This window comes from Carassius carassius, chromosome 18 (genome assembly GCF_963082965.1).
Source record: "Carassius carassius chromosome 18, fCarCar2.1, whole genome shotgun sequence".
NCBI lineage: Eukaryota > Metazoa > Chordata > Actinopteri > Cypriniformes > Cyprinidae > Carassius > Carassius carassius.
This window is the reverse complement of record NC_081772.1, coordinates 26,903,726-26,919,117: the sequence shown is the minus strand read 5'-3', so window position 1 is coordinate 26,919,117 and position 15,392 is coordinate 26,903,726. Positions and strand designations below refer to the sequence as shown.

The 15,392-nt window shown below is 37.7% G+C and overlaps 1 protein-coding gene across 1 annotated transcript; it reads right to left on the bottom strand.

The window, feature by feature from the left end:
* Positions 1-3,886: 3,886 nt before the first annotated feature.
* On the bottom strand, positions 3,887-8,565 carry LOC132091956 (myristoylated alanine-rich C-kinase substrate-like). The gene is made up of 2 exons (XM_059498022.1): positions 8,327-8,565; positions 3,887-4,534 (listed from the first exon to the last, which is right to left on the bottom strand). The coding sequence occupies exons 1-2, from the start codon at positions 8,426-8,428 to the stop codon at positions 3,917-3,919; spliced, it is 720 nt and encodes a 239-aa protein (XP_059354005.1). The 5' UTR covers positions 8,429-8,565; the 3' UTR covers positions 3,887-3,916.
* Between the last annotated feature and the right edge of the window lie 6,827 nt (positions 8,566-15,392).

Genomic DNA, 15,392 nt, shown 5'->3' with positions numbered 1-15,392 from the left:
CTTTCTTTGTGTGAACATTTGGGGTGGTGTTATTCAAATATTTCTACACTGTGATGTAGACATGTATGGGGCATGTTTAACCGAGCCGTTTTATGAGGAGCCTGGATGATTCTTAACTCTTGTAAAGAATATTTCTTTGGGATTGAGACTTTAGTCTTTGCAACTTTGCACAATGTATACATATTTATGTTTAAAATGGTTTATATGTATTTGTTTTACTTTGATTATTTCATAATCTCTGCCATGTTCAGATCAGATCAAGGTCTAAAAAACAATGTATACACACCATTAGATCATCAGTATCAACCAACAAAGATGAACCAGCGAATTAGTGCACCTTTGATTTGTTTGGCTATACTTATTTATTTGTTAAAATGATAAATTGCAAGACAAATCTTGATTTGTCACTTGTCTGGTCCTGAATCATTTGTATGTGTGTATCTGTGTGTGTGTGTCCCAGTGACAAAGTTTGAAGTGATATGCTGCAAAGTTCAGAGTCACTGGTTAGTATGAAGTTAGTAGTTTTGTACCCAAAGGTATTTTAAGTAAATATCTTAAATAAATTAGGTGTTTTAATTATGGTTGCAGATGGCATACATATTCTACAGAAGAAGAAAAGCAGTAAAGAGAAAAGCAGAATTTAGTTTGAAGAGTTCCAAGGCAACCCTATTGGAGGGCACAGTGGAATATTTAAAACTAAAAATGCATTGTGTGCCAGATATTACTGACCAGGGATGACATTGGTTATTGAGAAATGGGTAATTAATTACATGTGCTTCCCATGTTTCCACATCCTTTTAACATGCTCATTCTTATAGAGATTTGAAGCTGACAAGATGTCCTATTTTACATCCTTTTTAGGTAGTAGTTCATTCTGGTGTTCAAGAGCTGACAAGATGTGCTACCCCTGTTCCTACATCCTAGGTGGTAGTTCATTCTGATATTCATATGAAGCTGACAATTTGAGCTACCCGTTTCTACATGCCTTTTTAAGTGTCAGTTCATTCTGAGACATATTTAAAGCTGACAAGATGTGCTACCACTGTTTCTACAGTCTATTTTAAGGTGGTAGTTCACTCTTGTCTTTGGAGCTGACAAGATCTGCTACCCCCATTTCTACATCTTTTTAGGTGGTAGTTCATTCTGATAGACATTTGAAACTGACAAGTTGTGCTACCGATTTCAACATCCTTTTTATAGGTAGTAATTCAGCTGACCTGATATGCTACCCCTATTTCTACATCCTTTTTTAGGTGGTATAGTTCAGCTGACGAGATGTCCTACCCCCATTTTTACATCATTTTTTAAGTGACAGTTCATTCGGAAACACACTTGAAGATGACAAGATGCATTACCTGTTTCTTACATCCTTTTTTAGCATGGTAGTTCATTCTGAAGAAGAAAATCATATCGTTAGATTAGACATGATAGGTTGAACTAGATGGCACATCCTGAGTGGGTATAGGATATATCGTTAGAAAACTAGTTGTTGAAACTATCATTGTTTGTGAAATGAAGCTCAAGTGCCACCAACAGGAATATTATATATATTATGTAGGCAGTTCAAGAACACACTAGGAACTTTATTTTTATAATTATGCACACACACAGTGTTAATTTGGAATTACTCCATATAGAAGTCCCCCCCCCCCTTTTTTTTACATTTGATCTCTTGTCCCCAAGGAACTCTCTGCACATTCCTACTGTAGATACAAGTGCTTCTGTATCTTACACTCTTAAAAATAAAAAGGTTGAAAAGGTTCTTCACAGTGATGTCATAGAAGAACCATTTCTGGTTTCACAAAGAACCATTCAATCAAAGGTTCTTAAAAGAACCATCTCTTTATTACCTTTTAATAATCTGAAAAACCTTCTTTTGCCACTAATAACCTTTTGTGAAACAAAAATGTTCTTCAGATGTTAAAGGTTCTTTATGGAACCATTTAGACAAAAAAAGTTATTCTATGGCATTGTGAAGTACATTTTTATTTTTAAGAGTGCATGTTAATTTGAGGCTGGATTATTTTACTTTTCTCTTAACAGGGTCACGGTGTGGTCTCCAACAGCATATTTTGCTCTCTCTTTTTGTCTGTGTGTGAACTTGATCTTTGGAGAATTTTGGGTAGGGCTGCTATACATTCAGGCACTTCTTTATTGTCATTGTCATATTGAATAGCACAGTTGGGCCACAGGTTTGAGTCAGAAAGAATGGTTTTACCTTCAAAATGTTAAAGGAAGTGGCTGTACTAAAGGAAGTTAGCAGAAGGTAAACCTTAAACTGTAAATAAATAAAATTACTTGCATTTGGGGTGTAGTGGTTAGGTGATGAATCCTGGCAGGAAGCAAGACATGACTGCCTGGTTTTCTAGAGCAAGTCAGTTAAGTTAAGGCAACTCCAAGGTAACTCAATCTTCAGTTAATTTCTAGAAAAATCAGGGACATGATTTTCCCCCTTGGCCATGTGTAAAACACATTCAATGTTAGATTACCAATGTTATTTAACATCTCCTTTATGACTCCACCAGTTGGACTGTTTTTATTCACAAATTTAAAATTCAAAACAACTATTTTACTTCCATAATGACTAGAAATCTCTTGCTCAGACTTGGCAGCTTACCACTCTTAAATGTTTGTTGTGTTATATTTTAGTAAATGTCTGTTTAAGTAGCTTTTTTTTTTTAACATACTGGTTATCAATCAACAACGGCCACTTATTTATTCCAAAAAGTTAGACAAAATTCAAATTTCATTCACATTTATTTTGCTTTTAGTGTGCTCATAAAATATAGAACACCTTCAGCAGAGAAGTTTAGTATCAATTTTGTAAGCAAAGTTACATTCAATGTCAAAGTAAAAGGTAAAATCTTCTCCAATATGTACAAAAGAAAGAGACAAGATGCTACACAAACATTGCATCTGTTAGGTTCCTTAATTTTGGCAAAAGACCACTGAAAAACATATGTTGTAATTAAAAACCACAGTATAAACAGCAATACGTGTCACAGCTTGGTTTGAGTAAAAAAAAAAAAAAATGCTCCAGTGGTCTGAGGAGGACTTAAAAAGCAGACTTGGTGATAGAAGAGCTGCATGTGCTTCTTGAGATCAAGATATAATTTGTATAACAATCACAGTTAAAACACCCCTTCTATACATACTTAGACTTTAATAAGCTCATAGAACCAGCAATACACCATAAAGCATATGCAAATTGTTTTCCTACTGAATTCAGATGGTTACAGCTTAAAAAAAAAAGTTTACATTTCCCAGGAAATTTGCAGTTTTAACCTTGGCATTACAAATTAAACTGGCTTGTTATTAAGGGAAAGAAATCCCTTTAGTGTTATAAATTGTAATGGATTAATTGTTAGTTGTTCTGTTTTTATACTACTACAACATGGTAGTCTGTGGTATAACGCTGAGTCATCAAGGTGCCAAAATTTAAAAACTCTCATTCCTATTCCCTGCACCTCTTCGACCACTGAACCAGCTGCCTTTCAGTCACAGACATGTCTATACATTTTCATAAATGTTTACATTGTTTAGTTTTGTTTAAAAATGCGAAACGAAAAACAATAACAAATGAAAACTATTAATACTGATGCAAAATAAAAAAATATATATACAAATGTAACATTTTCTGTATTATTCAACTTGGCCACCCATTTTCACAGCTCCTAGAATAGCCACAAGGGCAGATTTAGGTTTGGGGAGAGGGGGAATATAAAAAAGTAAAGACTAAAAAGCTTTAAAATATTCCTTGTTGCAAACAAAGTTCTCCAACATCTCATAACCTGGGACCACTCCACTGTACAACAGGGAAATATGCCTTGATTATCTTTTCTTTTTTTTTTTTGCTATCAACCCCCCCCCCCCCCCCACCCCCCACCCCCTTCTCTTCTGATCTGCACTGTGCATTTTAATCTGTGGCAGATTCTGCAAGGACCTCTGGACTGGATTCTGCTTCCTGAACAGTGGGAGTGGATTCCTCTGTTACAGGTGCTTCATTCTTAGAAGGAGCAGGCTCTGTTATCGCTGCTGGCTCTGCAGGTTTCTCCTCCTCTTTGGACTCCTCAGGGGCAAGACTGGCAGCCTTGGGCTCCTCTACTGGTTTCTCCTCTGGTTTGGATTCTGCCTCCTCCACTGGTTTGGCCTTCTCTTCTGACGCACCTCCTTCAACAGCTTCATCTGCCTCGGTTTTGGCTTCTTCGCGGCCATCATCATCCCCTGTCTCATTCTTGGTTTTCTTAAAAGAGAAGCCACTTAATTTGAAGGACTTCTTAAAAGAGAAGCGTTTCTTCTTCTTCTTGGGCGTCTCATTGCTTGTGGACGGATGTGCGCCATCCTCAGCTTTTGTGGCCTCCTCTTCAGTGGATGCACTCACTTCTGTGTTTGTTTTACCTCCCTCCACAGCCTCCTTCTCAGCTGGAGCTGCCGCAGCCTTTTCTCCCTTCTCAGCTGGAGCTGTCGTTACCTCTTCTTTTTCCTCAGCAGCCGCTGGAGATGCATCACCGTTCACCTCCACATGGCCATTTTCCTAAAGCAAAACACAGACCATCAGACAACCATTATTAAGACTGGCATAACAGGAGTACCACCAAGTCAGGCCACGATTATGCACTGAAAGGGGAATGCTTCCATTTTATCTACATATATGATGGTCAAACACCATTACGTGAAAAAATAAAATGCATTCGTACGCAAAGCCTCAAAGTCTGAGGCGCATTACACTGCCACAAACACCAGTGGGCGTCGTTTGTCAATCAACGCTTCGAAAGAACCGAAAGGCAAAAAAAAATTGCCAACTGATCAGCACGTAATTATTAGTGGTGGAAATTATGATTCTTTCAAGAGATTCGTTCATTTTCAGTTCGTTCACCAAAATGATTCGTTCAGAATCGTTCACTGACTTGTTCAGTGACCATTTCTTCGTATTACACAAAATAAGCCAGCAGGTGGCAAAAAAGAGTGTGTATGTGTTATGTCAACGAACGTATTCACTTGTTACAAAAACTGATCTGGCTTTATTAAAATGTGTGCATAATCGCATCCAATATATAAATTCTAATTAAGTTGCACAAGGTTTTCTTACCTAATTAGTATTTTCATTGTTTGGTCAGACAGTTTGTATATTATATATTCAGATTCATAAATCGGGGATTAAACGTTGAGTTCTGTATGCTAAATATGAAAACAAGCGTATGTGCACAGTACCTATAACTGCGCTTTGCATTTTGCGAGATTGAAATGCTAAAGGGCAGACTAACCCAGTTTACTCTCATTCATTTCAGCTATGTAGCAGTTCATTTCATTCACAAACGACATGTATCCGTTCATTCAACTCGTTCACGAACGACGTGTGTACCAGTCAGTCATTTCATTCACGAACGATAAGATCTCTAGATCTCCTTCAGACTCATATATAAAATCATTCATTGAAGGGGTATTCGTTCACTACATTCAGCAAATCACATGCTCTGTCACATCTCATACTCGAAGGCTATTGGCTCGAGGTTGAGTAACTCTTTTGCCGCGTTTCCACCGAAATTACCCGGAACATTTGTACCAGGAACTTTTTTTCCCAGGAACTTTCTCAATACAAAGTGCGCTGATTTTGGACGTGCATTCTCGGTAGTGCGGACTTTGTGCATTCGACTCGGTATTGTGATGTCTGCGACGACGCAAATCCAGTAAATCTGCAAACAGCAGCATATACTTGATAACTTCAGTCAGTTGACCATGGCTACTATTAGGGGTGCACCGAAATTTCGGCCGCCGAAAATTTTCGGCCGAAATGGCATTATCGGTTTCGGGCCGAAATAAAAAAAACAGCCGAAAACGTAAACCGAAAATGAATGTCACCCGCCCCTCCCATCCGTGAGCAAGCGCTTAGGTTTCACTCACGGTCGAGCTGTTATCACGCGTCTGCCTATTAAAGATTAAGCGTGTCAAAGGGCTGTCACAATCAAAAAAAGCTTGTCACAAAAGCTGCACAATCGATCGGACCAACCAACACAAGTTTCGAAAACGAAAACAGGGAATCGATTTTAACGGCCTTCTCTCGGAGCGCGTCCAGCTCGTCACTATACGCTCGCAGCGAACGCGCGTCACACAGCAACTGCAGGTTCTGACACACACACACACACAGAGACTATTAGTGCATAATATTAATGTAGCCTTCAGTAATGTTTTTCATTGATGTTATGGCAGTCCACATTGCTGACTTGTGCGCGTCTCAAGCGCCCTCTTTACGTTCGCCCTAATGCCTGTTTAGTTGTCGGTGGATTTGCCTATATTTGGCATTGAAAAACGGATCAACGCCAAATATAGGCAATTTACTAACGATTCAATGAACACTTTGCCTATGTCTCAAAAATCGAACAGGATTTTTTTTTCACAAAAGTGACAGCCCTATACGAGAGGACACCAAAGTTGCAATATGTAACATTTGTTCTGCAAAAATCTCCAAAATTGTGGATTTTTTTTGCACAATTTTTAAAAAACAATTTTATTTGATGGAACATAAAACTTGAAGAATAATTATTATTTATATTTATTGTAAAAAATATTTTATGTTTTGTTATGTAACTGTTAATAAAAGTTTGATTATTATATTGTGATTTTTCAATTCAGATCCATTAAATGCAGCAATCCAAGCAATATATATATGTTTTTAAAAGAAGCCATTTTCGGCTTCAGTTTTCGGCCAAGTGCAACCTAAATTTTCGGTTTCGGCACAGAATTTTCATTTCGGTGCATCACTAGCTACTATTTTCCTCTCTGTATATTTACAATAAAACGAAATAGGATATGAAATACCACTGCCTCCTTTCGTTTTCATTTAAGCATAATAACAGCTGCAGAAATGTAGTACTTAGTTCAGGGATATGTGTATATATACAGCCATTACAACGAAACGAAATATTATATAGATTTGCCTTTTTTATTTTTTTATTTGAACATAGATATAATAGATAAATTGAATACAGACCAAAGATAACTTGTTAGATTTACCCAAAACGAATTATATTTTATGTTTAACCAGTAAAGAGACATCAGAGCCAGCGGCACATATCAGAAGGTCTAGCCGAGGTGAGGCTGCTTCTCGGTGGATAGATGATCACTGAGCTCTCGCTGATCGCTTCGAGCTCACCGTCTCTGAGATCGGCGAAACACATTTTTAAATAGGCGCTGTCTTTATAAATAAACCACAGATTTGAGTTTTAAACAACTACATTCTCGCCAGAAATAATTTTAAAATTACATTTCATGACACAATAACAGTAATATTTTGAAAATGTTGATCCGAATAAATGGTGGTTGAACTCAACCAATGCTGCGTGAACTCAACCAATCAGGATGTTTAGCGGCCAAGTCCCGCCCCCGAAAGTTCCGGAACTTTGAAAAAGTTCCACCTTGCCAGCAGGGACTTTCTGAGGGGCATTTATTTTACCTGGAACTTTATTTAGTTCCTGCGGTGGAAACACACCGAGTACCAGGCCAAAGTCCCTAGTTCCTGGGTAAAGTTCCTGCGGTGGAAACGGGGCATTTGACAGGATGAAACAGTTCACGGAGCTACTCGGTTCACCGAGCTGCGCATGCGCTGCTAATAGCGCCGCTTGCTGTGGAGGGAGGCACTTCAGTGAACGAGAAATATGAGTCAGTGGATTGCGTGAACGAGAACGATCCGTTCACCTAAAAGATCCGTTCAAACAGAACGATTCGTTAACGAACGACACATCTAATTATTGAATCTCATCTCGCACGTCACAACTTAATGCAACAATAATCGGAACCGTTTTAATTGCTCATATGTGGCTTCCACCAGTGGATCACAGTTCCACAGTGATTCTGAAGCGTCTATCGAGCATATGTGACTAAAGGTGTGGCGAGCCATTGTTACTCCAACAATCAAGCCCAGTGCGCTTCCCCCTTGAAATATCATTTTCAAGACGGCAAAACATAAATGCTAATACAAACTAAATTATTCTCCACATCTCCCGTTTTGTTTACATAAATCATCTTTAATTCGCATTTCCAATTCTCCACAAAAAATTAAACGCTCCTCAATTCTAAACAAAGGCTTCTCTGGAAAAAAAAAACTGCATTACTAATGTAAAGCAGTAAGCTACAAAAATTTGTGAAAAATTAAACATATGTTACGGTCATAATTAAATATGCGTCGTTAAAATGGACAAAGCCTCTTGCGGTTTAATTTGTTTGGTTGTTGGATGCTGGGCTTCTAGCAGGAACTCCGCGTAAGTAACGTTATTCGTAAAACAAACACCAAACATAAATTACTTCTCTCATTAAATAGCCGGGTTTTTACCTGTCCGTTAGCTTTGGAGGGTGAGAGTGAAGCTGCAGCCTCCCCAGGTGTTTCTGCAGCCGTTTCTTCTTTTCCAGCTGTCTTGGAGAATTGCGCTCCCATGCTTTCACTCCAACAAAGAGCTCAACAGATCCCAATACAGAACAAAGAGCAACAAGCTTCTTCCTTCGAATAAAACACCTAGCCAACAAGCCCACTAAAAGTAGAGAGCAAATCCAATCTCGGAGAAGAACAGTGTAGAAAAACCCCTGGAAAATGCTAGTATTATTTTTTTAATTATTATTAATTATTTATTGCCAAATGACCGAGACCAAGTAGACCGCACTGAAAATGGAGGAATTTCCCTGGTTACTAATAAGATGCGGAGTCCAACGCCCAACTTGCACCGATGAATGGGCATTCCACACGATGACGTCAGTCACAGCAGTCATCGACCAATAAGAATAGACTCTCAGAGAAAGAGGATGCAACTAAAATCTAAACCAGCCAATCATAGCCGACCGTCTGAACGTGGGCGCGTCTTAAAAAATTTGAAGCAAACAATAGAAAGACAGAGTGTTGTAAAAACCCTCAACAGAATAATTTTAAATAATTTCCAAATCGCGTGTCGTATGAAGGGCCGCGGGAATATTGAGTTTATCCCCGTGGGAGAATCTAAATTAATCTCACATAGGGTTTCATACCATGAGATTTTTATCAAAATTATATATATATATATATACAAGTACAGAAAATTGTAGATTCACACTGAAGGCATCAAAATTATGAATTAACACATGTGGAATTATATATGGAATTATATACATAACAAAAAAGTGTGAAACAACTGAAAATATGTCATATTCTAAGTCTTCAAAGTAGCCACCTTTTGTTTTGATTACTGCTTTGCACACTCTTAGCTTCAAAAGGTAGTCACCTGAAATGGTTTTCCAAAAGTCTTGAGGGAGTTCTCCGAGAGATGCTTAGCACTTGTTGGACCTTTTGCCTTCTGTCTGCGGTCCAGCTCACCCCTAAACCATCTGGATTGGGTTCAGGTCCGGTGACTGTGGAGGCCAGGTCATCTGGTGCAGCACCCATCACTCTCCTTCTTGGTCAAATAGCCCTTGATGTCTTCAGTGTGACTCTACAATTTTCATAGTCATGAAAATAAAGAAAACTCTTTGAATGAGAAGGTGTGTCCAAACTTTTGGTCTGTACTGTACTGTATATATATATATATATATATATATATATATATATATATATATATATATATATATATATATAGTCGTAGTTTTTGTGGGATATGTACACATTTATTTTATGTATCTGGATAACCTGACAATCACTTCCCTTATTTATGTGACTGTCAAATGTGTACTGATTGTTCAAAAAATACATCTCCAGCATAAATACTCTGTAGGCTTGCAGTAGCCTAACATTTAAACTTTCTAAATGACAGAAATCTATAAAGATAAAGAGAAAACATTTCGGCAAAAGCAAAGTAAAAGTTAGGCCTATTTAAGAAACCACTAAATAGCCCAAAATAATGTAGTCAGTGCATTGCTTAATCACTTAGATGTGCACGCAATTAGTTCTGGTACTATGAAAAGGTTCCTGCAGTGCGAAAGGCCCTATAGTCTCATAGGGGCCTCTGAAATTTGCAGTATTCCATGGCCTATAAAGTTACAGAACAACATCCTTGTGTGGGCAGAATCTTTTTAACAATGGATTTTTTTCTTTTATTATTATTTTTTTTCCCCATTATAAATAATGTAGATCTGTCAACAAGTATTATTTTTTGTATATTTGTAGAGTCACATACTGTTGTTCATGTAAATCATTTGCATGTGACAACACATGCAAAAACGGGGGCAGTCAATCACCTATATATAGTTCAATCTTTTTTTACCAGTTTTGATGGCATGTTAATGGAGCATAGATAACACTTCACTTGAAATCTTGCTAGTTGTTTTTTTTTTTAATTATTATATAGTATATTCAAAAACAGTGAATGGAAACTATCTTTTCTTTTCCCATTGGACCGAGAAGAACAGTAGCCGCATTTCCACTGTCGTGCCAGTGCGAGCCAGGGTTCAAAGCGGGCCGGGTGGGGCTAATAGCCTCGGGCCAGTAGCACCAAGGCCAGAATAGCACAGGGTTTCCACTGTCGAGCCTGAAGCTCCGCAGCGCTTCACTAAAACACGCCCTTCACAAGCCTCTCAGGAACAACGTCACACAACCTCATCATTTCACCAACAAAGAGAAGTTATCAGAAAATGATCACAAAACGAACATGATAAAAGCGGCCATTTGTTTGCATGCTTTGTTAAATATTCAAATTCAAAAGCATTGATGTTTTACTATAGAATAAGTGATACATTGATCATAATTAATTAATTTATCAGGACTCAAAATTAATCACACAGAAATAATATTATTTCAATTTTATTTATTTTTAACGCTTATGAAAATAGCTTGCTTATTCAGTCGAGTCATACGTTACATTTAGAATGAATGATAATATCTCGATTTATGAAAGCTCCCGAACAAAAAACATTATATTTTTATGATAGGCTACGTGGAGCTAAACTCTCGAGACGAGACTTATTACATATTATATAAGTTACTAAATAATAATACACGATTGTAATAGAGAATAAGAAGCTGACATCTGATTTCTTTAAACGGTCACATTTATCATGTTTACTATGGTAATGTTAATGTCTAGCGTGCACAGTCTTTTACAACGCCTTGTTTAGTGATTATAATCCACATCGGATCAAGTCATTTTACATGCTGCTCACTAAGAGTGAGTTTTGAGCTCAACTTGTTTTAAGTTGAGCTCAAAGCTCAGACAGACAAGGCATGATCAAGCCCCGGAAGTGTCAGTGGAAACGCGACTGGCCCTGGCACGCACTAGCACACCCGGTTTAAGCTCGACAGTGGAAACACGGCTAGTGAGTGGTACAGTTTCCATGGTGATGCCTCAGACAGGGCTAGAGAGAAATAAAGATAAGAAGGAGATAGAGAAAAAGAGAAATGCATACTGTTTTAACCCGGGCTGGGTTGAAATTTCATAGGTAATTTTTGACTCACATTATGATGTGGATCCTCCAGCGCAACTGATTCTCATTTGATGCCACTTGCACTGTTATCTGAACCAGTCACTATGAATTAACTAAGCATCAACTATCTAAGACTTTTTAAACAAGGTTTAACAAGGTTTGTTGTGTGGTAGGCCTACTAGGCATGTTAGATCTTTCACCAGAAAAATGTTTTAAGACGAAAATGATAGAAAGGTTTATTTTGGTGAAACCCTGGTTTATCAGTACCAATACAGATACCTTAATACTAAAGTGATTTTTATGAACATAGTAATTATTTTGACTTAACATTGTATTAAAAATAAATCATAACAAGCAAAAATTGTCCCTATTATGTTATTGTTATTAAAACACATATGTTTTTGTTAGTAAAACACTAACATACTAAAACTGTAACTAAAATGCAGTGGTGTAGTATAGTTTTTTGTAGTAAGTATACAGTGATTCCCCCAATCCCCCACAACCCCCCCATCTGCATACTCACCCATCCCAGAGCAGCACCTCATAAGCACCACCACACTCACTAAACAGGGCTCTATGCTTATTTTTATTTTTAGGAGAACTTGTGTTGCTTATTAAAAAAAAAAATAAGAAGAATAATAAATTAGGAGCACAGAAAAAAAAAAATCAGGAGCACCACGAAAATTCCCATTTCCCATTGCCTTCCCATTACGAAGTAATATTGAACACCATAAAATGATTTACTTGGGCATTTTATTTCTAACTTTATTCAAAGTATGTTATCTTTCATGTCAAATCCCCCCCCAAAAATTATAAGCTTTTTACAAAGCTTATATAAAACCTAAATAAGTTAATGATCAAATAAAATCAGTATTAAAATTATTTTCACTACAGAGTTGGCACAGAAGAACACAAAAGTGGTCTGTAGGTATTTACAGACATTTAATGAGGCTCAGAGGTTGCATGAGTGCAATGAACTTCAGAAATTCATGTTGAGAATAATGTTTAAATATAAAGAATTGAGTATAGAAATATTAAATGATTTAAAAAAATGAAATTATACTTCAAAAATGAAACTAAAACTGCCATTAGTTTGCGGTAAGTTACTGATTTTATCACTGAATCATTCACCCAATTGATTCTTTTGAAAGGCTGATTCATTTAGGAACAAAGAACATGACTGTCATTATGAATAGATAATTGAATTTAGCAGCTTCAGGGGCAGGCTTACGAAAACACTGAAATAGTAATCATTTCATATCTCCTTTAATGAATAGCGATAGTCATCAAAAAAACAAAACAAAAAAAGAACACAGCGTGATTATCAAAAAGTCTTTGCTTCGCAACACAGACGGGGAATTTATGAATGAACGTGTGAAAAATCTGTCTCCAACCTATGTTGTTACATATACGCACTCTTTTTTTAAGTGAGTATACACAAATCCTTGACCTTTCCTAGTGGGTAGGGGAGAGCGGGGTAAGTTGTCACACTTTTCAAACTGTCGAACATTTACTGAGCACCATACATCACAAGGATATAAATGTCATACCAAATGAAAGAAGGAAGTCTTGGGCACATATGTTGTATTCCGTACATTTTCATATCTTATCTCATTATGGAGTTGTAGACTGTTGAATAGAGAATGTGCACTTGTGACAATTTGGCCCATCAGTGGGTAAGTTGTGACACTAGATTTTCTAAAAAGTAAGAGCACAACTACTTATTTGTGATTATTGATTTTAATTTTTAAATTCAAACCAGAACGGGAAATATAAACAATCATGCCTAGAGAATGGAAAAACTGTTATTTCAATCCAAACAATACACATTTCAATCCAAACACATTAAATGGCAATACCACTTTACTTTGAACTTTAAAATCAAATGTTCTCTGGCTTGCACATAGATCCATGATAACTGAATGGAATGCTGCAGATTACACACTTAACATGTTTAACCTCTGAACAAACAGATGCCCTGTATCTGACTAAGCAGAGTTGGTGCTGGGGCCTGGCGGGACAGAGTTGGTGCTTGGGCCTGGCAGGGCCAAGTTGGTGCTGGGGCCTGGCAAGGCAGAGTTGGTGCTGGGTCATGACAAGCCAGAGTTGGGGCAGAGTTGGTACTGGGGCCTGGCAGGGCAGAGTTGGTGCTGGGGCCTGGCAGGACAGAGTTGGTGGTGGGGCCCGGAAGGGCAGAGTTGGTGCTGAGGCCTGGAAGGGCAGAGTTGGTGCTGGGGCCTGGCAGGGCAGAGTTGGTGCTGGGGTCTGGCAGGACAGATTTGGTGCTGGGGCCTGGAAGGGCAGAGTTGGTGCTGGGGCCTGGAAGGCCAGAGCTGGGGCCTGGCAGGGCAGAGTTGGGGCTGGGGCCTGGCAGGGCAGAGTTGGTGCTGGGGTCTGGCAGGGCAGAGTTGGGGCAGAGTTGGTGCTGGGGCCTGCCAAGGCAGAGTTGGGGCAGAGTTGGGGCAGAGTTGGTAATGGGGCCTGGCAGGACATAGTTGGTGCCTGGGCCTGGCAGGGGAGAGATGGTGCTTGGGCCTGGCAGGGCAGAGTTGGTGCTGGGGCCTGGCAGGGCAGAGTTGGTCCTGGGGCCTTGTGACAACATACCCCGCTCTCCCCTATACAGCGTATACCTGCATATCCCGTAGACTACACAACTGCTAAATGTATACTTTTTTTTCCATATTAGTAGCCTAAGATATGCACCCTTCAAAATGTATTTTTCAACAGGACATCTTGCTTTATTAATATGTGACCCTGGACCTGGTCTTAAGTCGCTGGGGTACATTTTTAGCAATAGCCAAAAAAAACATTGTATGGGTCAAAATTATTTATTTTTCTTTTATGCCAAAAATCATTAGGATATTAAGTAAAGATCCATGAAGATATTTAGTAAATTTCCTACCTTAAATATATCAAAACTTAATTTTTGATTAGTAATATGCATTGCTAAGAATTCATTTGGACAACTTCAAAAGTGATCTCAGATATCAGATTCCAGATATTCAAATAGTTGTATATCGGCCAAATATTGTCCGGATACTTATAAACCATACATCAATGAAAAAGTATACTTATTCAGCTTTCAGATGATGTATAAATCTCAATTTCCAACAGAAATCAGTACAAGAGCAGTGTTCGGAATGACATACTACACAACTCCTTCTATATTGCAGTATGCTGCGTGTTTACTGTAAATAGTAAGTGAATGTTTTAAATGCATGGAATGCCCGGATTACCTGCTACATTTTCTGAAATTTCATGTATGCATCTGAAGACAACACGCTCCATGTAATGTTTCATCTTCAAACATGTGAGTGAACTAGAGACGGGAATAGTAATTATATAACACTTTTATACATACATGTTACTGTAAACTACAAACCATCACCTATCTAAAACAATATCGCAAGTAGGACATGAATTGTACTTTAATCTCTACAGCACATTTCCGATCAAGTCAAATGACATCACCTTTATCTCTATAGTGCTTTATACAATACAGATTATTTTAAAGATATTGAATAATAAAATATTGAAGTAATATAATATTTAAATAATTTTATTTAATAAATTTAGAGTCTATTTACAATAACTCTTAAATAAGCCTGCCAATGCCTGCCTGCGATAAGAAGCACTGCAAAAGATGCCCATTTATCTCTAATAGCAGTAGCGCAGCGGGTAAAAAATGTGTGATGAATGACCCGGGTTCGAGGCCATCCTTTACCAAGACTTGTTCTTGGCTACTCCTTTTCCCACCACATATCAGATCAAAAAATAATAAAGAAAATAATTGAAAATTTGAAATAAAGCAAAAAAATATATTTTTAAGTATAATAATTTAAACGCACTATGTTATTGCATACTGTTTACAGTACTGAAATATAAATATCTGCCACCTAATCAATATTTACAAAATTATTATTAGTTCTGTTCAGTATGTAAAGTCCATTAATTTATGAAATTAGTTCAATTGGGCAATATAGCATTCTTTACTAGTATGAATCCTTAATTAACAAGCC